The sequence below is a fragment of the Chondrus crispus genome, genomic scaffold (genome assembly GCF_000350225.1).
Source record: "Chondrus crispus Stackhouse genomic scaffold, scaffold_224, whole genome shotgun sequence".
NCBI lineage: Eukaryota > Rhodophyta > Florideophyceae > Gigartinales > Gigartinaceae > Chondrus > Chondrus crispus.
This window is the reverse complement of record NW_005179100.1, coordinates 39,384-67,190: the sequence shown is the minus strand read 5'-3', so window position 1 is coordinate 67,190 and position 27,807 is coordinate 39,384. Positions and strand designations below refer to the sequence as shown.

General features: G+C 49.8%; 8 protein-coding genes; 4 read left to right on the top strand and 4 right to left on the bottom strand.

Annotated features, from left to right (window-relative positions):
- Positions 1-752: 752 nt before the first annotated feature.
- Positions 753-16,194, bottom strand: CHC_T00004279001 (hypothetical protein). XM_005715591.1 is given in 2 exon segments: positions 753-828; positions 829-16,194. The coding sequence occupies 1 exon segment, from the start codon at positions 16,192-16,194 to the stop codon at positions 829-831; it is 15,366 nt and encodes a 5,121-aa protein (XP_005715648.1). The 3' UTR covers positions 753-828.
- A 1,530-nt stretch (positions 16,195-17,724) lies between these two features.
- Positions 17,725-18,261, top strand: CHC_T00004278001 (hypothetical protein). The gene has a single exon (XM_005715590.1). It carries the CDS (start codon positions 17,725-17,727, stop codon positions 18,259-18,261), a length of 537 nt encoding a protein of 178 aa, XP_005715647.1.
- A 569-nt stretch (positions 18,262-18,830) lies between these two features.
- On the top strand, positions 18,831-20,414 carry CHC_T00004277001 (hypothetical protein). XM_005715589.1 is given in 2 exon segments: positions 18,831-20,189; positions 20,190-20,414. The coding sequence occupies 1 exon segment, from the start codon at positions 18,831-18,833 to the stop codon at positions 20,187-20,189; it is 1,359 nt and encodes a 452-aa protein (XP_005715646.1). The 3' UTR covers positions 20,190-20,414.
- Positions 20,415-22,602: 2,188 nt separating this feature from the next.
- Positions 22,603-23,258, bottom strand: CHC_T00009022001 (Cytochrome c oxidase subunit 6b-1). XM_005715588.1 is given in 4 exon segments: positions 22,603-22,805; positions 22,806-22,859; positions 22,983-23,168; positions 23,169-23,258. The coding sequence occupies 2 exon segments, from the start codon at positions 23,166-23,168 to the stop codon at positions 22,806-22,808; spliced, it is 240 nt and encodes a 79-aa protein (XP_005715645.1). The 5' UTR covers positions 23,169-23,258; the 3' UTR covers positions 22,603-22,805.
- A 287-nt stretch (positions 23,259-23,545) lies between these two features.
- Positions 23,546-24,797, bottom strand: CHC_T00004276001 (hypothetical protein). XM_005715587.1 is given in 6 exon segments: positions 23,546-23,578; positions 23,579-23,821; positions 23,923-24,016; positions 24,130-24,242; positions 24,345-24,536; positions 24,621-24,797. The coding sequence occupies 5 exon segments, from the start codon at positions 24,795-24,797 to the stop codon at positions 23,579-23,581; spliced, it is 819 nt and encodes a 272-aa protein (XP_005715644.1). The 3' UTR covers positions 23,546-23,578.
- Positions 24,798-24,906: 109 nt separating this feature from the next.
- On the top strand, positions 24,907-25,378 carry CHC_T00004275001 (hypothetical protein). The gene is made up of 2 exons (XM_005715586.1): positions 24,907-25,168; positions 25,302-25,378. The coding sequence occupies exons 1-2, from the start codon at positions 24,907-24,909 to the stop codon at positions 25,376-25,378; spliced, it is 339 nt and encodes a 112-aa protein (XP_005715643.1).
- CHC_T00010047001 (40S ribosomal protein S17) lies at positions 24,907-26,018 on the top strand. XM_005715585.1 is given in 4 exon segments: positions 24,907-25,165; positions 25,166-25,168; positions 25,302-25,703; positions 25,704-26,018. The coding sequence occupies 2 exon segments, from the start codon at positions 25,166-25,168 to the stop codon at positions 25,701-25,703; spliced, it is 405 nt and encodes a 134-aa protein (XP_005715642.1). The 5' UTR covers positions 24,907-25,165; the 3' UTR covers positions 25,704-26,018.
- A 2-nt stretch (positions 26,019-26,020) lies between these two features.
- On the bottom strand, positions 26,021-27,628 carry CHC_T00009449001 (poly-A RNA export protein DBP5). XM_005715584.1 is given in 2 exon segments: positions 26,021-26,182; positions 26,183-27,628. 1 exon segment carries the CDS (start codon positions 27,626-27,628, stop codon positions 26,183-26,185), a length of 1,446 nt encoding a protein of 481 aa, XP_005715641.1. The 3' UTR covers positions 26,021-26,182.
- Between the last annotated feature and the right edge of the window lie 179 nt (positions 27,629-27,807).

Here is a 27,807-nt window from a genome sequence, read left to right as displayed (position 1 = left end):
ATCATGGTCAAAAACCAACTTTTTTCTGCGGGTACCAAGGTTGTGACAGAAGTTTTGTTTTTCCCGCACATCTAGAACGACATGCAATCACGGAGCACGAAGGCTACAAACCTTTCGAGTGTTCGCAATGTGCAAAGGCATTCTCTAGCTGCAACGGATTGACACGACATGAAAGAGAGGTTCATCGTACGGAAAAGGCGTACACTTGCCCGATTTGCGAAAACGGAATAACGAAACGTTGCCATCTGAAGCGGCACTTGCAGAACGTTCATCGGTTGCCGGAAGAGGCAGTGGAGGAAGAAATGAAGAAGCATCCAAACCCTGCGGACTTGTCTGCTATTACTAACTCGAGGTTCTCTGCATAGCAATTTTCGAGCTCAGAGACATCACGGAGTAGGTTTTGCTCAAGTTAATTTCGAAACTGATTCAGCGATCACTTCGTTAACATATGCTTCAATCAGTGTGGGACACTACGCTGTATGAAGAGCACTTTGTACTACTACTGTATGAGATGTAAAGCTTTCGCGACGGGTGAGCCAGCTCTGTCGGAGCAAATAAAATGTCTAAGCCTTACTTCAAAGTTTTAAGATATGTCTTCAATTGCCCAGTTCCAATACGGGACGGTCTCATGGATACATTAAACGCCGTTTCTCGTCCGAAGGAACACATCGGAATGAGCTTCGTACTTGTGAGCGGCCAGTATTGTGCGTACCATTACAGCTTCTGTACTACATCACAGCTTGTTGGTTTGGTTTGGTTCAGGAAGACGCGTTCAACTGTGTGCTCGGTTTATGACGTTGCCGCCTGAAAAATAATGAACTCTACAGTCTATTCACCCTTACTTACAGTGTTTGTGGGGCGACTACATTCTGATTCTATGCACAACTTCATCGATTCGTGCAAGGCCTTTCCTTGGCCTCCGTGACCCATATTGTCAACCTCATAGTTTCGCGAAATAGCCATTGATAGAGACTCTGCATCATCTACGGAGCGAATGTACTCTTCCCATCGATTGTTCACAATATCTCCGAACTCTTGCGCGAACGCTTCGTCAGACCCAATACGCCTTCTAAACGATTCCAACCAGTGCTGGTCATCGGCAACAGAAACTCCACTCTTCATCACACGATTCACTAGATCCGTAAAGGCGATTAGCCTGAGGAGAACGGCCAACCTTAGGGCTCCGCCGCGGATACCGCGTCGTAGAAAAACAGTAGCACATGTACTCCATTTCTCTAGAGATTGCAGAACTAAGGCAGATGCAAGGTAGTAGGTGACGTCACCTACCTCATCCTCCTCTACAAACTTGACCAGTGCAGCCTCTTGGGTTTGCAGAGTCCGGCTTTCGTCAAAAAAGCTCTTTTGTTCACCATGAGGTGATACTTCTACCATGTGTATTGCTAGCTGAACGAGATGCGGAAGGAGGCAGGCATTCGAGTGTGGGCCTCCACCTCTCGCATACTCTGAGAATATCATTGTTCCCCCGTCTGCGAAGCGCAGCAGACTTCTTCCGATATCATATATGACAACCTTTGAGTGCGATAAATTAGTCCGCCCGATGGAAGAGAGGCGTCCAAAGTAGCTGTCAACTGCGGCTGAGTAACTCATTCTTGCTGTCTTTTGAATTGCAGCTTGATCATCGCCAGCCTCCTTCTCGAGTGTTACAGGAGGTCGCACCGGGAAGAGGTTGTTGCACTTCGTCTGAGAATTTCTGAGAGCCGCTCCTTCCCATTCATCCCTGCGCGATGATCTGTCCGCCCTTGCCGCTTCCTTATGACATGACAAGTGAATGGCGTTGAGATGAGTAACGGTGGCGTAGCATGAACTTCCACCAGTTCTAGTAGACGTGCCATGGTTGCGGGACCTGCCGGATGCCCAAAGCTGTAGTTCCAAGCGACCCGAATTCTGAGCAGAGCCGCTCGGTGAGGTCTCGCCAGGACCAGATTCCTTCGAAGCGTAAGAACTCCCTGCTAAATCTAAAGGCACTTTGCGACAATGCACGTAGAAGGCGAGGGCATCCTCCGGTCGACATCGAAAGCCGTCCCCGCACACTACACAAGACGGGCCTACTTCATCTGGCAATTCATCCATTAGCTTCAATACAGATTCGACTTGCTCCTCTTCGCCCTTTTTAACACTCTCCGAGGAAAGTTGAGAAGTGGGTGTCTCATTTCTGACAAGCTTTGACAATCCCGTCTCCCGCAGAATAGCCATTCTGGATGCTTTTGCAGCTTCTCGACGGGCTCTCTTGATCTCGCTTCGCTCTCTTTCTATCTCACTCTTGATTTTCCCATCTTTCCCTAAAGCGTCTAACAGCTCTTCAGTGGTTGTCCCAATAGCGTTTCCAGATACTGCCATTTCCAGCTGACATAAGGCCGGGATAATTTTTGTTTCGTCGCCCAGAATTTCTTTCAACAGGATTCCGGATTGATATTGATCCTGCCCTGGACCGAAGAAGAGACTCAAACCAGTTAAAAGACGAAGAACAAGGGGTGGGCCTGGATACTCCAAGGCGGCAGCCCAATCTTCTTGGTGAGTATTCCGGGGCACTGGGAATTTTCGGACCAAGTACTGAACTGCATTCATTGCGACATCTGTTCGGATGGTTTGCTCGGCGAATTTATCACCTCGAAGGTCTTTCGGAGTTGCCAACAAAACTGTGCCAAGCTGCCGAGCCTTCCTTTGTCCCTCGCTCTCAACATCAATTGTCTCACACGCAAATTGGAAGTACTGCAACACAGCACCAATGGCACTGGGAACTCCTTGCACAAGAAACGGTAGCAAATGTAGGATTGAGTTCTCGGCCTTTGGAGACGTCGCCACGGACAATCGACCCAAAAAGACCTGGATGCGAGACATGATTTCGTCTGGATCATGGGAAAATACAGTTACAGTATCCGTCATTGTGCTTGCGTGTGACTCCAGTTCCTTTCGCTGTTGCGCTAAAATCTGCTCCGCTGCGACAAGCAATGATTCGGCAGACGAGACGGCGGTAGGGCTCCCTTGTGCATGCTCGAATGCAGAGGCGGCACAGTCCAAAAGCGTGCTTACCGTGTCCGCACTTTTTGCGAGTAAAGCTCTATTTTTTGCTACTTCACAAGAGGCACGAAGCAGACGCAAAGCTGGGGCGCGAACAGCAGTCTCAGCATCATCTCCCCATGATCCTACAATTGCCAATAACTGAAACAGAACTTCAAGTCCTCCAACCTCCCCAAACACAATTGTATCGCCGTACATTTTTTCTGCATCTTCTTCGTCATTGCTTTCTGCCGGCACGGAATCAACTATAGGTTCTGTTGCCTCGCCGTCTAGCCCTGATAAACGATAGACTACTACCATAGGCGGGTCTGCCCGACCGTCACTTCTGCTGTCGTCCTCAGACACATCTCTATCTGAGTTCAACCTGCGAAGTGTGAGAATCGTGCTTCTCCTCGAAACCTGCCCTCTAGAAGGATGTGTATGCGAGGTTCGACGCAACCCAAACGATCTGGTGAGTTGTGTCGGTTGCATATTAGATACCATAGATGCTTCTGAGGAACCACGCCACACGTGGTCGTACACAGCCATAATTGGCAAATCAAGCTTGACAAGATTCCCCGCGACCAAGAGCTCCATGGCAAAATCATCGTCTAACAGACTTGGAATTTCCAAGTCCCTACAAATTTTGTTCTTCACATCTCGCATTAAAGGACCGTCAAATGTGGATGATGCGTATGGGTTCCGAGACATGCTTCCTCGTATGTATTCTTCTTGCGTCGGTGCCTTTTTCAGAGATAGATGGCATATCGGTTCTTTGCGCTCCGGGCACAACATCAGACAAAGCTGCTCCAAGAGTATTCCAATCGCCTGCGCATCTTTTCTTGCCTTTGCTGTTTTCAATTCTTCAACGCATGCCGACACAACGGCCAGTACCGAGGGACCAGCAAATAACAGGTCACGGGATAATAGTATCTCACACAGCTGAGCACCGCATTCATCTGTTAATTTCGTCCGCAGCGATATAAGCTTTCGCATGCAGATGTAGGCCCTTTCAAGAGACCCCACAAGCTTGTAATCGTTCACTTTGAACAGTTTTTCTCTCAAAGATAACCGTTGTCCTGGAATAGCGTCCAGGGTATGACGCAGCAGTGAAAGTAGACGCTTGACGGCATATCCTTCAAGAAAATTAACTAGCTGGAGCGATGATTCTGAACTTGCTTCCGATAAAAGCAAGCGCTCCGCCCTCGTGCGTATGAGATCGGCTAGACGTGATAGGAACCCTTTTGCAATGAGATAAAGGCGATGACTTCGAGAGGAGAGCGACCTTTCCAATAGATCGAAAAATTCTTTCGAGTGTTCGCCTGCATCCGCCCCCAAAGATATTGCCGGCCCTGTGAGCACGTCCAGAAGCTGCAGTTGCAACGTTTCCTCGTGACCACAAATGAGCTCTAGGAGTGCGCAAGCCTCCTTCCTGACCGTTGCACACGGAGTGAGAAGCATCAGTCGTACTACCCAGTTGTCTTTTTCAATAGAAAGCGGCTTAAGCTTCGGCTTGTCTTTACGGCTGAACAGGCCGGGCGATGAATCTGCCCCGAGGTGCTTCCATCGCGAGAAGACTGTTCCAAGATGTGCTCGGGATTGGGAAGGGCCAGTTCTACGTTTGTTGCCTCCCTCCTGACCGTTCGATCTCTCTGTCATCTCAGCGATCCAGGATCTTTGGTCAAATTTCCCTTCCAGCCAGCGATCTACATCAGCAGTTACCACCTTTGATTCGTGATCGTTCTCGAGAAGGGTGCTGAGACCTTCTGCGCTTATATCTCTGCGTGGTCTTGGGGCGGTATTGTTTTCTTCATCACCTGAATCATGGAGATCACTTTCTCCGCCAATGCTCGATGGCACTTCAGGTGTCGAAAACATATTTTCCAAGTTTGAAGCCGTTGTTTGGGTGCAAGTCGGTTCTGTTGAGCTGCTCTGTTCAGAATTGTCGGGAATGTGAGAGATCCTGCTTCGAACCGCCTCAAGTGAGCCAATTGAAGTGTTCGCAACTCCGCTACCATCCTGCTCCGATGTGCGCCTTATGTCACCATCGGATGATGCTTCAGGCTGACTGGTGTGGGTGTTTCTGCCGGATCTAGAGTCGTCTACAGGTTCACCGTCACTGGGTCCAGTCGAATGGCCACTGGGACGCTCTACATCTCCTGTGTCATGCGAGCCTGAAAATTCCTCTGCAGGGGCTTTGCTGTCGATAACCATTAGGTCATAATCTGTTCGCATGAGTCTCAATGCGACCCGCAGGCACGGCAGAATGATACTTTCTGAGACGGAGGAGCATGTCAGCGCTTGAGTGGAAGACTTGAACAGGATGCGAATCACAAGCTTCAAGCGCTCTTCCCAACAAGAATCATCCAACGTCGCAATGGCTTCCAGTACTCCCATTTCAAATCTTGCAACTGAATGCGAGTCAACGGTCTCGAACGAATCGACGCAAAATTCAATTTTCCGGGAGAGCTCCCTGCATACCAGCTGGGTCGCATGTAGATTATCATTGACAAGATATGTTATCAAATCTCGCATGTTTCCACGCACCTCGGGCTTTTCGCACAAGGAGCACACCAGCAAGATATACTGGCAGAGGTCAGAGCTCCGTATTGCAGTGGTCGCTGGTCCGTCCCTTCTCAGGACACATTGGACAAGGCGAACACAGTGTGAAACGAACGACTGCGTACATCCATAGCAAGCCACTCTTCTTTGATTCGGTATCGACCTCGTCAGTCCTGAAGTCGCCGAGTCAGTTTCGATATCGTCAGTGTTCGGTAAACTCTTTTTAAGGACAATTTCATTAGCATACTGAAGGCGACTGCCCCCAACAGAGTTCGCATATCGAACAAGTTCGGCTCTTGTTAGCGTCAGCACACGGATACCTCTGCTCATGCCAGTGTAAATGGAACGGCATTCCTTGCCGTACGTTGTTGCGAGGGCAGTGGTGCTCTTGCTGATGACATTTCCGTCACCACTAGCGCTCCGAGATGGATCATTCCTGTTCACTGGTGAAGCTACGCTCGAGCCGGCATCGTTATTTTGGTCTCTGTCGCTGCGATCTGCTGACCCGCTACTTTCAGCGGCAACTTCTTCAGTAATGCTGATCCCTCCTTGGGTGGAATTGGCTGCCTCTTCGATTTCCTGGGGTGCATGACCTTGTTCAAGTAGCGCTTCTAAAACTGCGATTTCAGCCCGGGGTGCCACAGAGTCCAGAAGGTCGGCCAAACCAACTCTCGCATTTCCAAGCAGCTTCGTACGCTCCCTACCCTCTTCAGTCGGAATCCCAGAATTCAAAGAGCGAATAATTGATGATCTCATGGAAGTAAGTTGGTCCATGCATCGATGTACGTTTCCTGTTTCCTTCTCAATAATTTTAGATGCCCTTTTTCTATCTTCTTCGTTCGCAATGCGTTCAGCGACGAAAGTTGGTCTCCCTATTACAGAAAACTCGAACCTCCCATGCTTGCAGTAGCCGCATTCGTTGCATAAAAATCCGTCGAGGTTCTCATAGTTGATATTACGGCATTGGCGACATTGGTAGGCATTCTCGTGACAATTTCGACAAATGCCATGCCGGTCTGTGACGGAGCGTGAGCATCTCGGGCACTGCAAATTCTCATTACTTCCGGTATTTGAATTCGATCGTCTTGAATTCGATGGTTCTGCTGAGCTCTTGTCAATGTTCCCACTCGAAGACTCGCTAGGGAGCTCAGCCAAGGAATGAAAATCAACGAATTCCAACTTGATGTTGGCAGCGGCAATGGGAACTACCAGGTTTATAGACGCCTCTGTTGCTTTCGAATCCAACTCCAAGGATCTTAGCTTCCTCCAGGGGAAGTCAACACTCTTTAGTTCTGCAGCATCTGCAACACTCCTTGATGAAAACAACACATCGATCGTCTTAGCTCTTCGGGTTCTTCGGGGGTCTACGACTTTCACGGAAATTGCCGATACTTCATGAACCGAGAGAAGCCGGTGCATAATGGACGAATCCGTATACTTTGTTTCGGCACGGATGGTGTCAAGCCGGCATTCCGTGCTTTCCGAAGAGGCACATACGGATCCTGAACAGGACATACATGGATCTGATTCCAGGTAATAGCCATTAATGTCAAGCAAAGCTGAAAGCCGCCCGTATAAGCGAGCATTCGGATGCGAGACGAGTAGGTTACACCTTTGCTTCATTAAAGATGTGACCGTGAATGATAAACTCGTAAGCAATGGCTCGCTTTGTAGGTCAAAAAGATCACCTTGGCAGCACTTGATAAAAAACTGGACGCAATCCAGAAGTCCATCGGAAAGCTCTCCTGCGTAAGGCATTAGGTGTATGCCTTTCATCAACGAAGAATGAATAGTTGTCACAAACGATTCTTCCTCGACGTGCGCAGCTGCCCTGGCGATTCCTAAGATTATGATGTGTGAAGCTGCTCTTCTAGCAGCTGCGTCCTGTGACCTTAGCATAACTTTGTGGACCAGGAACTGCAGTATGTCAGCGCTCTTTTCTTGGAAGATTGAGACTGCAACTTGCTGTCTGTGTTGACTTTCTTTTGATAACGCTATTGCTGACACGCAGTCTGTTTCGGGTTCGTCTTCGTGTTCAACGTTCCCGTCATCTTGGGCTTCAGCAGGATTCTCCGAGGAATTAGGCAATGCGATGTCATCAAAGTCTACAAAGCGCAGACCCTGAATTACTCGTGAAGCTACCTTGTCAGAGACCGCAAATCCTGTAGCTAGTAATTGTAATGCCTTCACTCGCATCTGACCGCCTAAGAGACGAGATGCCCCGTAAATGTGCCGCAGGACCTGATCGTTTTCGATTACGAAACTTCTCCATGTTGCAGGATGAGTCTCTGCGGCTTTGTGCAATGTCTCCAAAATCGTTGCAATCTCGACGGAAACATCATATTCTACGATCTGATTCGTGTTTCCAGACATGGATTTGACGGCATTTTCCAAATGTTGGCATTGCTCTTCGTATAAGTATTTGTCCAGGGTGTCATTAAGGACGTTGACATCATCAAATGAGAGGGCAGATAGAACCCTAGTCGCCGCGCGGGCCGATTCTTTGAGCAATGTTGTATCCTGTACGTAAGGATATGTGGATTCACAAAAATTAATGATGTCACAGAGCACGTTCCGTGGTGTCTCACTCATTTGAGTTAAAATCGAGGAGCTCGATGCGGACTTGAAGGAATACTCAAGGACTTCCAACACGGCAATAAGCAAATTTAAGAATAAGCTGTTGCCCTGCCCGAGCTCTTCGTTAAGATAGTAGAGGGCCCCTACCTTTCCATTCGGTCGAAGACTTCTCCGTTGATGTAATACGTCGTACGCAAGCCCCGGGATTAAATTGTTCCACGTTCCCCAGGAAACGAGGCTGCATTCCTCCGCAGGGGATTTACGCAGCTGCAGTTGTCCAGAAATGAGAGACCTAACAAGTATTTGGAGCTTGCCATGGAATTTTCGGAGCAGCCTTACAAGGCTGGCAGGAATGCTGCACTCGTGGAGGAAAGTAGGCGTGAGACCACCTTGAGCACAGTTCGCGATCCTTAGTACTAAAAACAACAGTTCCATGTTTTTCGGAATCGTACGTAAGCCCGCTTCTGTACTAGTGCCCTCGATTTCATTTCCTACATTCTCGCTTTCTCTGCGGAGAAAATTCACGAATGTCGACTGAAACAAAGATTCAACGCGGAAGCTCTTGAGCAATGGATGACTTCGTTTCCCAACCAGTTGCGACACCGTTTCAATTCCATCAAGGTATCTCCATATATTGCTTGAACTCTTTTCAGACGCAGCTGCGGACAGTATCTCATCCAAAATGGAACCCAATGCCTTCTGAACTGCCAGAGTGACGTCGGAAACTTCGTCGTTTCCATGTACACTTTCTTGACTGGATAAATCATCGCCAGCCGTTCCCCGGAGAAGCAGATGTTCCTCATTGTGTTGACCATCAAAGGAGATGCCTGGTTTGCGGAGACAGCCTGTACACAGGTCAAAGTCCTCGCACACATTGCAGTGCCACCATTCTTGATCACATACCTCCCTGCAATTATCGCATCGATAAGCCCAACGCTGCGCACTTTCAGTCTCCTCATTGGTGTTCTCTGTCTCGGAACTCGAGCTCGGATGCTCAGTAGACGTTTCCGCAGTCCTCAAGTGATCCGAAAGGGATGCCCCAACAACCGCCTCTAAAGGAGTTCCTGTAAGCTCAGCTGCTGCGTCTAATGAGTCAAACAATTCAAGGAGTCTCTGACTTATAAACAGCCGTAAGCGCTGATCAAAAGAACACAGCATTTGTATCAGCAGCGAAAAAAACATCGAGCTAGTGCACAGAGTTTCATCCTCTGGCTCAAGGCAGCCTCGGACAAACTCAACCATAAAAATGTCAACTGCACAGGTTGTCGCAGCATAAGACGAAGTGAAAAGTGATCTTCCGGCCGGTCCTAATCCAAAATGGCATTTCAGAAGCATATACAAAGATGACGGTGGTGGTAGAACTTCCATTCGTGTTTTCTTCCATGTATCGCGATCTAGCTTTCCTACAGAAGATGCGGCGACCAGCAGCGAACGACACAAACCACCTACTGCGAATAAGGATCGTTCAATGTCGTTCACATGCAAGAGCACCCCATTGCACCCCACTGAACAGAGCATCTTGTCGGTGCTTGATATCACGGCTTTTGACATCAGCTCCTTGGTGTTGGAGGCGAACTCTGCCAGAGCGTCCGCCTCCTCGCTCCCAGTGCACAGTTTCAACACTGGCTTCAGCATGTGGCCAAGGAAATTCGGGTCACGCGCCGGAGACCCCTCAAATACTGCCGACCATAGGTTGTTTATTTCTAGCAACAAAGTCCCGCTCTCGGCTTCTGCTCCAGTTTGCTTCGCGAAGCTCTTGGAGTCCAAAGAATTAAGAAGCGATAGCAAAGCCACTTGCTCTTGGCTGAACTTCGCTGAATTTGGGCTATTGGGCGTACCACGGGACGCCATGCTTAACAGTTCTGAATACTTTTTGACATTTCTCTCCTCTGCAGGCTCCCTTTGCTTCTTAAGTTGCTCGTAGTGCTTCGCCTCCTCATTCTCATATAACAGCTTTCTCTCTGTAAATTCGATTGTGCTAACGGCGTAGAGCTCAAGGGAATCAATAGCTAGGTACCCATCTCCTGAAAATCTGCTCTCACCCATGGTTCGACGAGGTAGCAATTCGAAGTGAGCCTTCTGCGGCGATTCCGTGCTCTCTGGAACAGTAAACGGTATGTCAAGCCAGCGTTTTACGCCGTTTTTAGCCTGCCATCTCACTGTCCTTCCAAAAACTTTCACTTCAAGTGGAACGCGATTCCGGGAGCGCTCACTGCCCCCGAAACGTAATCTTGCCCCAACTAAGACAATGGACTGGTTGCTTATCGCAGCGGAGAAATCGAAGCTCTCGTTTTCTTTTGAACTCACAACACAATCACCGCTGCTTCCCGCTAAGATGACACCCATCCTTTCGTAAAGAGGCCCCGGCTCACTGCTTTCGAACGGTGGAAGTATTTGCACCTGCTCGGAGACGAGACGACACTTCTCGAAGAAGCCCACGGTATCTGGTACAGCGTGATACCCGTTCAGTCCGTCATTATGAGCCCTTGACGCTCTCAATGCACGTTGACGTTGTCGCTCGAAGACAGTGGATAGTATAGACTGATCAGATATTTGTGGGCGTGGAGGCCCGCAAGCCACATCAACCCTATGGAGACTGCCGTCATCCAAAAGAATAAAACCTCCAGCAAAAGCTGAACGCCCCAGAACAGACGACGGGGCGTATGTTGTCAACCCCAGTACAGAGGAAGACGGGCTTCCACTGAAGCAGTGTATCTTCATTGACCTGTCCGATGTCACCGACAATACCCCACCAGATTTCAAGGACTGCCCTTTACGACAAAACATGAATATTGTCTCCAATCCTGGAACAGGAATTAGCTCTGCATTGTCGCCGGCGGGAATAGCGTCGGAGTAAAAGTGTACCCATTGAGTGGCAGCGCGGAAATCTTCCCCTTCAGGCTCAAGAGCGAGCGCCATGCCAACAAGAGAACCATTTTTAAAACTCACCATGATGAGAGATGTCGTGGGATGATAAAACACTCCATTAATGGAAGGGTCTTTGATCTCGTCCCCAATAGTGTCTCCCAAATCACACAGCTTCAGAAACTTGGGGGCATCTGCCTCATCAACCTTGCAGCGGGAAACAAATAGGAGGTTATCTGATGTAATGAGCACTAAATAAAGTATCGGTTGTGTCTCGCATTGTACCAAGCGCGGAACAACGAATGCACAGCGCACAGTCCGACCGGAGCATTCATCAATCTTTTCTGCCTTGGTTGAATTTGGTTCATGGATTTCTTCTTCGCCATCATTCGTATGGACTCCCACGCTTGCTCCGGCTTCGTTAACACCAGGAGTTTTAGCGAAAAAGCACGGAGAAATGTTATCCTTTGTCACGTCAAACACTTTCACAAAGTTTGTTGTTGTTATAAGGACGTAAGCCGCTTTGCCTTCCACCCAAGACGCATCCAGCAAAATGCTCCCGCTTTCAGCACTGTCAAAAGCCACCAAACCAAGCTCAATCTCTACATAATGCCAACGACATCCACCGGATTGGGGCACACGCACTAAAACGGATACCCTCGTCGATCCGACAACGAGCAGCAAATTCGGGTTCTCGGGATGGAAGACTAAATGAAAAATGTCGTACGGTACGGAAGTTTGCGCGTAACTCGACCCTATTGCTTTCTCCAACGGATTTCCCGTGTGTTGCAACGTTTCCGAGACATCAATAAACTGCACTTTGCCCGTCTTTTGAGCGATAGCGAGGATACTGCTACTTGACGAATACGAGATTAGAGAACCCTTCCAAATTATTGGGCTCCCCGCAGATGGCGGCATTCCATTCATATCGAAGCATCCTGCCTTGAAGACCCTCGTAGATCTTGCGATTTTCGTGGTCCTCGGCATCCGCACGTACTGTGGGGTCTTAACTGCCTGATTAATGGACTCTGCAACCTGTGCCTCCTCTGGGAGTAGGCACACAGCGTTTTTTGTTGAGTGAGAAAGCTGCAGTTCACATACAAGCACCAGGGCGGTGTGAATGAGACATCTTGCAGTCTCGGCTGATTTCATCACTCGTTCAAATGACTCTTGAATAGTCGGCACACTATTTGGCTCTGATTTCGGCCCTTCCTCCTTCGCGGTCCGGATTTCGGAATGAAGCAACTCTCGTAAACGTAATTCAGAGAGAACATCATGCTCACACTCTGGTATAGAATCCAGCTTGCGATCCTCGGAACCATGAGTCGAAGATGGGCTATCCCCCCTACTGGGAAAGCTTTTCAAACATTTGCAGAGTTTTCGCCTCCGCCCTTGGATTACCGATAACGTCTGAGAGTGACCATCTTGTGCTGCTAAGTTTCCACCCTCTCCATCCTCGGATGCGGACATAGCATTTGAAGCGTTCTCGTGCTGGGGATCAGAACCAGCTCCGCAGTCGCAGAAGAATCTGCTAAACTTGCTGAATGCCAGTTCGCATCCGTCATGACATACTCGTGCACAAACTGAACACACACCTTCAGACCCTGTTAAGTCGCATGAATAGCAAAAGTACCAATGTTGCTCAACAAACTGACTTCCAGTTGTTGTGTATGTACACAGCAATGACTTCGTGGAGTTTCCAGCAGATATGTCAAGGTCCGATGGGATACTGTTTGTACTAGACTTTCGCTCGTTCTCATCAGGCTTCGCACTGCCATTTCCGTCAGGATCGGCATTCTGACCCTGATTGAAAGGTCTTGACGGGTCGCCATGCTGAGAAGTATACGAGTGTCCAGGGCCATATATTCCATCGAGAAAAGAGTCTACTAGACCGCAGAGAAACAAGACTTTTCGCTTCGCGGACTCATCACTGCCGTCTGTCTCTTTCAACACAACCATCATTTCTCGCATATAACCAATCGTCAATTCAAATAAAGGTTCCATGAGGGATCGCGACGGAGTTTTCGACACCTTTCCTACAATTAGGCGATGTGATGTCGCCAAGCGAACCATAAAAGTCATTAGTCTGACCCGACTCTCTAATGACGAATCGACGTCCTCCCTGAAGAGTTGGCATGCAGATTCAAACACTTTGACGATTACTTTCGCGGATGATTCGTCATCCCCAGCTCCGATGACCCGCTCGAAAATTGCAAGAACACTCTCATTCATTGTGGCTGAGTCCATGACGGAATGTCGTACTAATTTGGTCACAAACGACTCGTCGCGATCGAGCAAGAGGTCATACAGATCTGCCACAACCGCGTACTTCCAGAATTTCGAGAGCTGGCAAGCCTCACTAAGTAGCGAGAGAGATTGAGAGTGCGCTGACACAGCTACTGCCGATTCGTCGGGAAGTATCATGAGATTTGCAAGCAATGCACGAAGTCTTACCTTGGGAAACACATCTTGTAACCATGCGACAAATTCCTTGCTGAAGTCTTCAGGCACCACAATGTCACTTGTCAGGCATAGCTGCAAAACATTAGCCTCACAAAAATCTTCGGCACTGCTGTCATGTGCAAATTCGCAAAGAAGGTGGATCCCAGGTCCGGAAGAAGCTCCGACGTCCATAGCTTTCGAAAACCCAGCCAGTCGAGCAAGAAACAATACCATCGCCTCAACGGTAGAGTCTTCAGTGATTTTGTCCCCAAAGGAAAGCTTAATGCAAAGTTTCAAATAGCGACGAATCGCACACCCAAGTTTTCCGAAGGCGTCCGGTAGAAATAATAAGAGTTTGGAAACGTCAACCATTAGGTCCCTGGCCTCTTCTAACTGCTGTGGATTGAGGCGTGCTAAAAAGTGTGATACGGAGACCATAACTGTTCCTAGAAGCTGTGCGATTTGATTAGAGCCAATATCACGCATATAAGCCATCGCTAATTGCAAGCAAGCGTACGAAGTTTGGTCTCTTGTCATTGCAGGACGGATTTGCCGACGAAGCTCTGTCTCTTCTTCAACTCGATCTTCTGAGTCAAACACGAAGTCCTTCCGAAACGCTCTATGAAGTGCTTTAAATGTGCTACCCTCGTCAGGACAAACGTGGTCGGAAACGATATCCACGATATTTTTCACAAGAGAGCTTATCAACGACAGCAGGTCGTGATCTGCGAACACTTTTTGTTCGTCAGATCGCATTCCTGTTTGCGGATGAAGGAACGCCAAGCATTCCGCTGTGTATAGCAGTGGTATCGATGACTTCTGGCGATGATCCAGGCGCTCCCTTAAGCGATCATTACCGACTTTCGACTCCGTGGCATTCATGCAGACAAACGGACTCGACAAAGGAAACGATGCAGGCTCATCACTCAACGGACAAAGGCCGGTGAACGTAAACGACGTGACTTTCGCAACAGATGCTAAAGCGCGGTGCAACATAACACTGCCCCAGAACAAATGAAAGCATAGTTTCGCACTGACAGTGCTCTGCGAGCTAACTTCGCTACATTGGACGACGCTTTCTGTGGGTAAAGTGGCGAGATCTGACAAGCCGCCCCATGATCCGAAGCTTGGATGAAAGCACATGCGATCAACGGACTTCGTAATTCCGTGCAGTGAAGCTAACAATCTGTCGTCGGGTTCCCAAATTGGAGACTGCTGTGAATCGGAGATCGCCTCTGGTACCAACTCGGCGACCAAATGGGGAAAGACCGGATCGAGAGCGTGATCTACGTCCCTATTATACAATGCTGCAATCGCCACTCGCGTCGCATCCCTGTCGTCAAGAATTCCAAGAGTTACATTGATCGCTCGGCTTAAAACAATCAGGCATGCCGCACGGTGGGCAATTGTTACGTTTGCCGTCTCTACTTTCCGTGGTGCTTTGATGTACTGGCAAAGGATTTCCACGACGTCAACTGCATTCTCTGCGCTTAACAAAGTCATGATTGCACTAACCAAATCGTCAACAGGTAGGCCATGTGAAGCTTCGGAACTCTGGTCAGGAACTGGTCTGTCTTCCTCAACCTTTTCCAGTAGCGCCTTTGCAAGAGTTCTCACCACTGAGACGCCTCTGTCAAAACTCAAAACACGTTTCAAAATGGGGTTCATCTTCTGGCACGCCGTGATCAGAGTGAAAACGAGAGCTGCTCGCCCCTCTGGTTTATCATCCGCTTGAGAGTTGTTTGTTTGCTGGAATATGAGGGGACCAACGAGCGACCCAAAATCGACCATGGCCGCATGAAGATCGTAGCTTGCAGGCGAATTCCGCAATGAGAAGAAGCTAGCGCTCTTGCATATGTTCACAACAAACTCTCTCATGTCCAGACCTTCACGACTGCCGAGACTGTCAGCCCTGCTAACCCAATGCGCCAAGGTATCTAACGAGAGAGCTGCTACTTCCCTGTGTAGTTCTACTCTCTCCGTGGGGTCCGCCCCAGCCTCACTGTTTGAACCAATGGTTGCGCTAGCAGCACAACCATCTTTCGACCTTTGGTCAAATACATCTAGGGTGAACGGAGGACTCTCTGATCGTACATTTGGACTATCCGACGATGTGTCGGATTCTTCAGGATGTCCTGGTAGTGTACCCTCCGAGATCGAAACAACCGATTCGTCTGTTGACTCAGAGTGATAATGCCGCGCTGCAGAAGCGAAAAGGCGCGCAAGAAGTCCCATCATTCCGTCGGGCTCGCCAGCTCTCTCTGCATACTCCTCACAAGCTTGATATACTGTTCGAGCAGCAATTCGCCCCTCATCTCCATCTTCTTCAGCAGCAACTACCCTCTCTCCCAGAAAAGAACGAGCTGCGTGTGATATAGCTGTCGTTCCTGTAGTATCTCCTGAAGAAGCCTTTGATACACCCGGCTGTGTCCGTTGTTGTACTTTGCCACGCATTGGACCATATTCAGCCTGCGAGTCACGTGCCATGTCGGTCTCTAGTACAACATGAAGAGTTGAGAGCAAACAAACGGCTGCCTCAGCAGCCTTTAAATCCCTTTCACTTGCCTCGTATCTGTTGGCTGCTTTTATCATCCCACCGAATAGAGCAGATAAGACAGACGTTCGCCGAGATATCGACGTGCTGCTGCTCATGACGATACGATTCGCAACATGAATCCAGCCCATAGGCTCAATCCCCGGATGTTCAATGACTATTGTACCAAGATGCATAGCTCCAGCGACAAGAGCAGTCCGGAGAGAGTTAGATGAAAAGAAAGACAGAGCTGGAGAGGGTTCTGCCTTTGGCACCTCGTACAAAGAAGCAGCTAAAGTTAGTAGCCTTGTGCTAAGGGCAACTGCAGTCTCGCAAGCTGCCCTTGAGGAGACCGACTGGCGGGAGACCACGGCCAAGCAGTGAGTGGCAACATCACAGAGTCGAAGAATAGCGTTAACTGCTCTCAGAATTGAGATCTGTTCTTGGCAAGGATCAGATTCAGATTCAGAAAGGCGCCAAACGGCGCGACGTCTTGCAGCAGTTCCAAACTTAACCCTCGCAAACTGCTTTATATCTCTGACCGGAAGCAACGGTCTCTTGGTGGCAAGACAACCAAGCAGTCTCTCTAATGAACTGCAAGCGGTCTCCAATTCATGAGGACTAGAAGGTAATGCATCAGCTGCCGCTCTCGCTTCCGCAAGCATAAATACTGAAGCCACTTGGGTCAGGGCACTACCGCTCGAGCCCGAGACTTCTGAGATAGACTTTCTTTCGTGCGGAGCAGACTGAATGAACGAAGAAAGGGAGACGGAAGTTCCATCGGAAAGCACTAGGTGTAGTGAGTCAACACCCGCGGCCGAGAGAAGTCTGCGCACCGCGGCGTGGTCCACATTGGACTTATCATGATAGTGCACAAGCACTCTCACAGCAAACAGCTGTTCCATTAATGAAAAGTTAGGTTTGATGTTGATGGGAAGTTTGAACAGTGTCGGGTGTGTGTCTTAAGATCCAAGAAAGTGTGGAGTTTCTCGACAAATTTGCTGATGTAGTCACTCACGGGGTGAGTAAGGAGAGAAAAAGCTGCGGTGGAGCCTGTCAGGTCTTCTATTGACGAAGTTCCAGAGTGTCACAGACTTGCGGGATACAGGGGTGTCCTGTGTACAGATGCAAGAGATTTCCGCCTTTTTCAACAAAAAACAAAAATCCTAAAAAAGAGTTTCTATTTTGTTATTTAGTTCTTTTCGCACTTTCTTTTAAAGAAACTTTACTTACGTTTTAAGATTCGCTCCGAATTGCAGATTGTCGTCTTTTGTGGAAACCCTCCAGCACCCACAGGTAGCTTTCGTGTCCAGAGCCTGCTTGGCAATACGGCATACTCCAAATGCCGAGGTCAATCAGCTGCTAACGCGATGACTAGCCACCTATGAAGTACAGGAGGTCTTTGCCCTGCATCGATCACACGTGCTCGCAGTGGTGCCAATATGTGCCCTGTCCCCACACACCTCTAAACATCTAAAAATGATTTCATCTATTTCGGTTGCACCTTCGATTGTGTGAGTAAACATCTAAGCTGTTCATCGTTGTTAATTGGTGGTTTTCCGTCCGGCAACGTTCCCAGTTGATTTCTAGAGCGCCGTAGCTTGGCAGATTTGCTCTTCGGGCACTCCAAAAACAGGAGTGCTTCATGCCTACTGCCTCGTTCCCATCGGGATCTAGTGGTTAGGACAAAACCGGAAAGGAAGCGCTGTATCATTGTGAGTTGGGAGATGTCCTCATCGAGTACATCGACTCGACATGTGGCATTCTTTTATGGTACTCTGAAGTACAAGTTTCCGAACTGGGCAGTTGTTCCGCCAACTGTTATTTTCCTTGGGACCGCGAGAACACTAAGGCCCCATCCACTAGTCGTCGACACAGAAATGGGGGTGCCATACATTCTGCCCCTTCCAGGTCATCCACACGCGCAGAACATTCACGGCGAACTCTATTCCATGACATCAGAAGAAGCAGAGGCTCTTGATCGTTTCGAAGGCGTCCCGATTGATTTTTACTACAGGGCTGAACTAGACGTAGTTGTCACAGCAAGTGAGGACGGAAGAACACCCCAACCGAACCCAGTCGACGGGCAGCTACTCAAGCCTGATTCTGTCCTTCCTTCGGCGACATACTTTCGCGGTAGAGGTGGAGCGAGTTGGGCGCAGAAGTGGAGTGTTGAGCGATTGCAGACGCTCCCGATGAAGTCCATGTATACTATTCAGGATGTGGAAGAATACATCCCCCAACACAAGAGACTGAATGGGTGAGCGCAAACCGATAAAAGCAGCTGCGGACATATTAATGAAAATTGCATGGGTTGTGCAAATCTTCCATAGCTGTGATACTGTACAGTCCTCCATTTCGCGATTAAAGCGCCTTGCGTTGATCTACTGCAAAGGGAGTCCCCTTCGAGATGGAAGAATGAATGACTTGCAATTGTGATGTTTGAATACCCGGGTCAAGTAAGAGCGGGAAGGAGGTGTAGCGGTGTAGAAAACTTTATGATTGAACACCACTAATGCCGTACCCTCGAAGCAAAATCGATTAGTCAAACTATGTCACCTTGTTGTACAGAATCGAGGAGCGAAGATTTAGTGCTTCTGATTAATATTATTAGGTGCACTGTTTAACCAAAAAAAGAGCTATCCAGAGGCCCAAAGCGTGGAGGGGGGGATGGATTGGTCTTCTTTCACGTCGACGGCATCTTATCACTTTTATTCAGTAACGCGCTCGTGCTCTTTAAGTTCGGGAATCGTAAGCGAACAAGGATTTCTTTGTCGATTCTCACGGAATCTCGAGGCACGCTGACTTTGCATCCATTGATAGCTCCGCGGCGATGGGAACCAACGCAGCTTCATTTAAGGCAGAATGCTTTTTAGGACTGAAGGAAAAGCTTGATAGTCGCACTGCGACTGTGGGTGTGATCGGACTGGGTTATGTTGGCCTTCCCCTAGTTCATACCCTCCACAACGCCGAATTCTCGGTGATCGGATACGATACAGACTCCTCCAAAATCAAGAAGCTGTCCTCAGGTATCTCTTACATTCAGCACATCCCCCTCGAGGTCGCGCAATCCCTCTCGCTCTCTACTTCGTTCACACCAACAGATAACTTTGAGACCTTGAAACAGTGCGATGTCCTCATCCTTTGCCTACCCACACCTGTCGGAAGCCATAACGAACCGGATATGTCTTTTGTTTTATCATCGGCAAAGCGAATTGCTTCCATCATGACGAAGGGCACACTTGTTGTCCTCGAGTCCACCACGTACCCCGGTGCAACTGACACAGATATGGTAGAGGTGTTAAACGAATCCGGTTTGACGCTCGGTAGCGACTATTTCCTCGCGTATTCACCAGAGCGTGAGGACCCCGGCAATGTGACGATGCACACGCACGAAATCCCAAAACTCCTTGGTGGAGTCGATGCAAGTTCTGGCGCGCTAGCGGAACTACTCTACAGACAAGGAGGGTTTCTCAATGTCGTTCGAGTGTCGTCGGCACGAGTGGCGGAGTGTGCGAAACTGCTCGAGAACACATATCGCGCTGTGAACATCGCGCTGGTGAACGAGCTGAAGACAGTATTTTCAAGTATGCACGTTAACATTTGGGAAGTGCTGGATGCTGCGGGAACAAAACCGTTCGGATTCCAGCGATTTAACCCTGGGCCTGGGATTGGGGGGCATTGCATTCCGGTGGACCCTTTCTATCTGACGTGGAAGGCTAAGGAGACGGGTGCACCATGCGGATTCATTGAGCTGGCGGCTCTGGTGAATGCAAAGATGCCGGGGGTGGTGGTAGAGAGCGTACAGGGGGCGCTGAACGAGGTGTGTAAGAGCGTGAAGGGAAGTAAGATACTGCTGCTGGGTATTGCATACAAAGGGAATGTGGACGATATTCGGGAAGCACCTGCACTGGTAATTTGGGAGAATTTGTTGGACTTGGGGGCGGACGTGAAGTACCATGACCCGTTTGTACCGGTTGTGTGTCCAACGAGAAAGCATCCGAGACTTTCTGGGGAAAGAAGCGTAGGACTCGATGGCAGTGCCGACTGTGCTGGGTTTGATGCGGTGGTGCTGGTGACGAATCATGATAGGTTTGAAGAGTTTAGGTTTTTAAGAGGGTTTGAAGGAGCAGTGATTGATACGCGAAATGCGATTCCGGAGAGCCTTGGCATTACGATCATCAGAGCTTGAGTTTGTTGACCTTCTGGCCAAAGCTGTTGCAGCTGCATGCCGATACTATATCTGGGAGGCGTCTCTGGAGTGGCGCATCGAAATAAGGGGCAAGCTAGACTCTATTTTGGCCTTTTCAGCCGTGGACGATAGAGCGGGACTTGAGATATACATGGAAGTGAGGCTCAAAGCAAACTTAGCATTGTTAGTTGTTGAGTATTTCAAAAGATTCGCGCTCCACGCACACGGTCTCGCAATGAATCGACGCTAGCTCGCGACCGGCGGTACCAGAAAGAGATATTTAGCGCATCGTCAGCGAGGAATGACGCGACAAAAGTGCATCGCAGGTGTGCTCTACGAGGGCAAGAGAGCAATTCCGCTGAGCTGTGACGCCATCTATCGCAGTGTGACGCAACTCTCTTACTTCTGTGGTGGACAGGGGCTGCGAGATTGCCTGCCCTTGCCCTAAGCTCTGTAAGCATGCTGTCATAGGAGGCAATTGGATATCGTGGTGGCGTTTTGGACGGAGCGGTCGCCACAGATTTGCAGAATGCGACCAGAGACGCCCTCTAGGAAGAATCCCACTTATCACCTTGCGACACTTGGATGCCCGGCTACCGAATAGAGAGACTTCACCAGAACACACGGCAAGTCTTCCCAATAAAGCTGCAGAGGAGCTCTTTTATGACACCACGCATGGGCGCTCCGCGGGGGGGGGATCGCAACCCAAAAAGGTAAACAGAGCCTTATGCAGAAGCAGCGCCACGCCTGTTCACATTTCCCTCATCTGCCAGATATTTTCCTATCCTACTATCCGCCGTCCACAAATCTTACACCGTCTTCGGGTTCCACCAGCTCACAAATTCTCCCCCGCTTAACGCGTAACCCCCATTGTTTCAGCCTTCAGAGCCTCCCCCCCGCCTCACCGTCCAGCTTCCGCACTCCACTACCCTCGCACGGCTACATGTTCCTAGCCCCCATTGCCGTCGCCCCCTCACACAAACTAATGCTCCAACATGTATCATAGTAGGCGCCAATTCGAGACCATGCACACCCCCGCCTTCGCCTCCGCCTTCACATCTACCACGCTTCCGGTGGCCCGCTGCAAGCCCGCGCATTTTCTCAATACACATGTCTCACCTCAGACCGTCGTCTGTGTGTCCCGCTCGCAGGACGCAAGACCCAACGACAATGCAGTCAGAAATGCGCTCCCCTTGCTTGCAACCGGACTAGCTGCTCTTTCCGTGCTCCTAGGTCCCGCCCCGTCATCAGCCGAGCCTTCTGCCGCGCTCGACCAGCGCGTGCCCGCTGGTTCCCACTCCAAGTCGTACGCGTCCCACGCAAGTCGCTCTTCAGATCCAGCTACTGCCATCCGCGTGCACAAGCACCCGAAGTCCACCCCCGCAGAGAAGCCCTCGTGTCCATTCCTTATTGTCCCGCAGAATGAAGCGTCGATGCAAGAAGGCACTCTTCTACTGTTAGAGCCGACTCCCACCTCGTACACAGCCGAGAACCACGCCTCCTTGGATATGAGCAATGACGAGCAGCGATCTGTCACCGGGCCCTCAAGACTTCAAACTGCATCCTCCAGGGCTGCGTTACCGAAATGGGGCGCCTCGAGGACAAATCGCTCCATCTATTCGCCAGAGCGCCTCCTCTTGCTTCGCAGACGCATGCGCCCGGCGACGTTGGGGCTTGTCGGGTTTGGCGCGTTCACATCCGGATCTGTGTTTCTGCGCTCGATAGCCCAAAAGAAAGACACCCCGAGTGATCTAGAAACCGTGACCAAACCGTCGGAGATGTGCTCGATCGTATGCATCCATATACCTTTCTGCGTCCCAGAACGCAAGCAAATGCTCGATGGGCTTACCGAGCTTGCCGACTCTGCCTGCTTGGTCACGCCGAGCGGCATGGCGGCTGCTGCTCGAGATGCTGCGGCGGTGCTGCTGAAGGAGAACAGACTGCTGGAAGACTCGACGAAGTTCGCCCCATCAATGGATATCTGTACGGCCGATGACCTAATACTAGGCGCAAGGCGCTTCTCCGGCCATGTCGAGATCGAGAAGCACCGCATTGACAGAATATCGGGTAGGCATTTGGGATACGATGTGAGCCCGAAGGCCAAGCTTGGACAATATGGGGTGGTGACGCTCGTGATCGCCACAGCAGTCGGCGTAAACCTGGGTTGCTATGATGACAGCAAGGCCCTTGTTTGCCGTCTGCGCTCCACCCTTGATGCTGTTTGTAGATTACGGACTGGGGAAGTTGCGGGTATGGAATTGCGCTGGATTCCAGAGACCAGTGAGTCACGGCCCCTGACGCGGGCGCAGTTGGCTGATTCATTTCCTTGCTTACGTGTGGTTTAAGATGAGTTAGTATTATGGGGCGTATTTATAGTAGACCAAGGGTAAGAGAATAAACTGAAAAAGAAATGCACGATTGAAGATGTCGAGTCGCAGCTTTACTCCATCTCCGGTGTCTCAGTACCAACGCACATCGTTCTTCAGTAGTACAAGGAGACGGAACGCTACGAGCAGACTAAACAATTATGCGGCTTGACAGGAAAGCCACACTATGAATATAAGCCTTCCTCCATGCCTCAAGCAACACATCCCTTCCCCCATGTGTGTGGAACACTTATTCCGGTCCTGGGAAGCGCCCTTCCTCCTTGAGGGTATCCCAGTTCTCAACCTGTCGCAGTCGCAGTCGCAAAGTTTTGATGCAGTGGAATCGCAAAACGCACGTTAGCCACCATTAGAAATTGCATGGGTCAAGTCGCTAGGCGTAATATTCTTTCTACGCCGATCAGCTTACCCATTCCTCCGGGCACAGGGACAAATACCAGCGCTTGAACTTCTCGCATTCCGGATCGTCGTCGCCCTTCACCTTGGAGCAGGCATGAAATTCGAGATAGCGCGCCCAGCAATGCTTCGTCTGGTTCGTCGTAGGAAAGCGCCTGTCACGCGGGGCGGTGCGGACTTGAATTGTAACTTCCGACATGGTGAGATCGTAAGGGGGAAGTGGCTTTCAAGGAGGTGGAGGTGCAGCTTCAAATATTGCTCGTGACTCTGCCGTGGAGGAGTGTGAGAGAGGACCCGATGCTGTGGTCGTGAGCCTGCGCCAGAATGGCTATGACAACTGCAACAGCAGTGGGGAAAGTTGCACATATTCTCCGTGATTTCTGCGGGTCTGGTTTTACTTGAATTTTAGCTTTTGCCGCCAGTCACAAACCTGCGTCACAAAGGCCTAACATTGCGAAGACGGCCTGGTGCTGTATCTCACATTCATTCTTCTTTTTCTACAATGCTGGTTGGTCTCAAAGCTAACTTCTCGAAAAATTCTATCTGCATTTTCATTGCTGTTGTGCAAGTCACAGATGGATGTGATAATTGATCATTTACTTTGCTCGATCAAACGCTTCTCTTTCGACACGCACTCCTTCCTGTTTTAATGCAAGAGTAAACGGATGGAAGAGTTAATTCTCCGTCGAGAACGAGAAGAAAACGAAAAGGGAAACTACAGAGAATCACGGGGCAACATACCTCTCCATCAAGTACGTATGAATACGTAACAACCTTGCTTCCTTGGACATCCATCAGGACAAAACTTGGCGGCTCAACTTCCGTCTTCGTCGTCGAATACGCCCCAGTCGCCTTTTTCGAGGACACAAAATATTGAAACACTCAATCAAGTTAGGCAAGGTGCGACGAATTCGAGCGATATGGCAGCTTCCTGTTCGAGAGACAACACTTACAGAACCTGGGTTTACATAGAGACCGCCTTCCTTCCCTTGCCAGACAGCAAGTTTGTGCGTGTGTCCTGTGATTAGCACATCGACACCCATTTCCCTGCGAGGGAGTCGTTTGATTGTCCACGCGATACGCAAGTCACAACACCTGTCAGAATTCTAACTGTTCGCAATACAGCCGAATCAACTAGCATCGCTCAAACCATCACATACCTTCGCAATGACTCAATGCCAGAGGTGGTGCCGCTAGGCATAATCTGATGTCCATGGCAGATCCCGAACCCCAAACTTCCTACGTTTACGACAGCTTTCGCGGGATATGGGGCCTGTTCCAAACGCAATACTCGCAGCGAGAAGAAGAACGTTAGTCAACTCGCAAACACACGCAAAGCTAGAATTACCGATTACTTTCACTATTACAGTCATACCGAATCCATGTCTCCTGTGACAATATGCACATCCGGACTTATCGACCGAAGGTATTGGTCTACTTCCGCGCTGCAAAGGTTTCCAGTGCATAGAACAAACTGGATTTTTCCGGGCATTAAAAGGGTCTTGAAGCGCTGAGCCAACGTGGGGGATCGATATGGAATGTGAAAATCTCCTATAGCAAGGACGAGCTACTCATAAGAATGATGTCAGCAACCCTATAAACCACGCTTTCCCAAGCCACTGCGTTTAGTCGAAACTGAATAGCAACATACAACCATTTTTCTGCCGAGAAACGCAGGCTCTCCTCTGAGGGACTGAACGGCGTCCCTTTTCTCTGGAAATGGACGGGATAGCTCCGCCCCCCTTCCAGCTGTGGCAACAGAAGAAAAAGAGGAACGGGTTTGAGCGGTATTGGCAACAACGACCTCCGCCCCCAAGTCGATGAACATGCGGGTGGTACACGTCACGAAGTGTTGGTTCACGTTTTTTATTTGTGCAGTGTGACTTGTTCGAAAGTAGGGTGAAAATCTTCAAATTTGGAGTTAGGTTTTGGCATTCATGAAAAACTTGAAGAGTTATATTAATTGGTGCACCTGTCAGAAAGCAACCAATGAGGTTTGCCGTGCAGCCGTCGTCGGTCGGCGACGCATAGAGCCTTTCTTACCCATACCGCCAATCACCAAGCTGATCCTGCATCTACATCCACTTGCAAACTACTTCTCACAACCTTCAGCTCGGACTCTCCACATACCGCCCTACCGCTATCGCGACAGACTCGATTCAGAGCCTTCTGGGGTAAAGCAGGCAATCCTTCAACATGGTAAGTACTAGTTCTGCGAGCTGAAGGAACAAGCGCGATGATGTGGCAAATGCGACGATGTGCAAACAGCAAATTTCTAACCGGATCTTCTTTGCGAACTACTCTTGTCATGCTACTTTGTCCTTTTCCGTAGGGTCGCGTTCGCACGAAGACCGTGAAAAAGTCAGCGCGTCAGATCATCGAAAAGTACTACTCCCGACTGACGCTTGATTTTCAAACCAACAAGCGCATCTGCGATGAAGTCGCTGTCATTCCTTCAAAAAGACTGCGCAACAAGGTCGCAGGGTTCGTGACCCACTTGATGACGAGAATCCAGAAGGGACCGGTGCGCGGTATCTCCCTTAAGTTGCAGGAAGAAGAACGCGAGCGTCGTATGGACTTCGTCCCTGAGGTGTCCGCGATCGATACTGATGTCATCGAAGTTGATAGCGAAACCAGGGATATGCTTAAGGAGCTTGACCTCGCGAAGCTTCCGGGGCTCGTTCTGCAGCAAACACAGACTGGTGGCCGCGGACGACGATATGAGCGACGCTAGAAACGTCTATACGTCGGAAGATATGCGCAGCGATCCCGCGATCCGCCTCATGGATGGTATCAGATGCCAAGCGTTGCTTCTCACATGGGCGTCACGAACGACCCCATGCGCTACCTCGGTGACATGTATTTCTCTGAGTACTACCTTCCAGCGTAAAGATATGCTCGCTACTGGCCCAATCCTAGAGCATTTTTGCCATTTTATGTCGTGGTTGAACATTTTATGCTAGCTTGGAGGCAAATGCACTTCAAACTGAAGCATGATTTACGTAGAAGGCGCAATGTTAAACCCACAGGTCATAGTAGGCGGTATTCCGATTTTGTTCAAACCCCCGTCGCACAAACTTTATGTCAGTCGAAAACTCAAGTCTGATCCTACAAGCGCCTAATCCATGCCACACGTGCAGATACCACGGCCGTGGTTGATACTGCCACTACGGCCATTGTCGTCCACGACTTGCATACGCATCAAGTCAAAAGCTACAGGTCTTTGAGCCTGTCCTGGAGCTCCTCAGCGTCCTCAACCCTTGTAATGGGTTTCGAGTAATACTCCTCCAGCTCCTTTAGGACACGTTTGGACCGGGAATCATAAACAAAGTTAACCGCAACTCCTTTTCGCCCGAAACGCCCCGTTCTCCCAATGCGATGGAGATAGGTCTCCGGGTCAGATTGGCCCTGCCTGTCTGTCGGAAGATCGTAGTTAATGACAACACTCACCGCAAGAACGTCAACGCCGCGGCTGAGCACGTTTGTTGTAATGAGGACCTTGGTCGTGCCCGCTCGAAACTCGTCAATCACCCGGTCTCTCTCCTCTGGCGTCATATCTCCTCCATACAACACGGAAACGGCGTGCCCATCATCGCGTAATCTAGTAGATAGAGACGCCGCTTCATCTCTTCTCCCCACGAAAATAATACTCTGACCGACATTCAGAAGTTCATAAATTTCATTAAGTATCGTAAAACGTGCCCCCTTAGACCCCGTGTCGAGGTAGTATTGCTGGATCTTGTCAAGCGATAGAGTTTCACGTTTGATAGTAATCTGATTTGCTGACGGTGCCAGCTTACTCGCAAGACCTCTGACGTTATCTGCGTAAGTTGCCGAAAAGAGCAACACCTGCACGCCTTTTGGAAGCATGCGCTTGATTCGTATGGTCTGGTCACCCATCCCTTGAGTATCAACCATTTCATCCGCCTCGTCCAATACCAATATCTTCATCGCAGAAGTGTTCAAGCGACGCTTCTTGATCAGTTCCATTACCTTGCCTGGCGTCCCAACGACTATGTGTTCAGTCAAATGCCCTGTTTCCTCTCTCGCATACGCAGCCCTTCGCTCCTCTTCTGTTGCCTTCACAGCTATTTTTGTAGTCGCCTTCGTGTATCGCCCAAGCGACGCGACAACATCGCCGATCTGCCTTGCAAGCTCCCTCGTCGGCACGAGGCACAGGGCCTGAGTAGCTTCACTGCTCGTATCAACCCGTGACAACATACCCAACACAAAGCATGCCGTCTTTCCGGAACCGTTATGCCCTTGCGCAATGAGATTCTTGTGATCGCCGTCCGCCGAAAGAATAAGCGGCAGGGACGAAGCCTGAATCTTAGAGGGCTTTGTAAACTTCATGTGGTAAACGCCTTTGAGCAATTCCTCGCTCATTCCAATCTCTTCAAAGGTAGTCGCAGCGTGGTAGGGAGTGGTTGGATCGGCTTGCAAGACTTCCACGCGCGATGACTCATCAGCCTCAGCGATTTCGGCGGCAAAGTCGGGCGGTGCACCTAGCTCATCGGTTTCTTCAGCCCCAGCCCAGTCAGAGCTTTCCGTGGGCTTGTTATCGTCTGGTGTGGGGACCACCTCCTCTGGCTTCCCCTCGGTTTCCACGCCAGAGACCGGCTCGGGGGCTGGGTTCGTGGCAATTTTGTCGTCGGTCATTTGTGGAAGATGTAGAAACGCTAATGACTCAGACGTCAGTACTCAGAGCTCCAGCTTGACAAGTGTACTCCCACTGCGCTCAAAAGTGAATGAAAATATCTGCTGTATCACAAGGCAGTTCGGGCGCAGAGGCTGTCACGGCTTCCTGTGCAAGCATGCGGTAAAGATAGTCGTTCCAA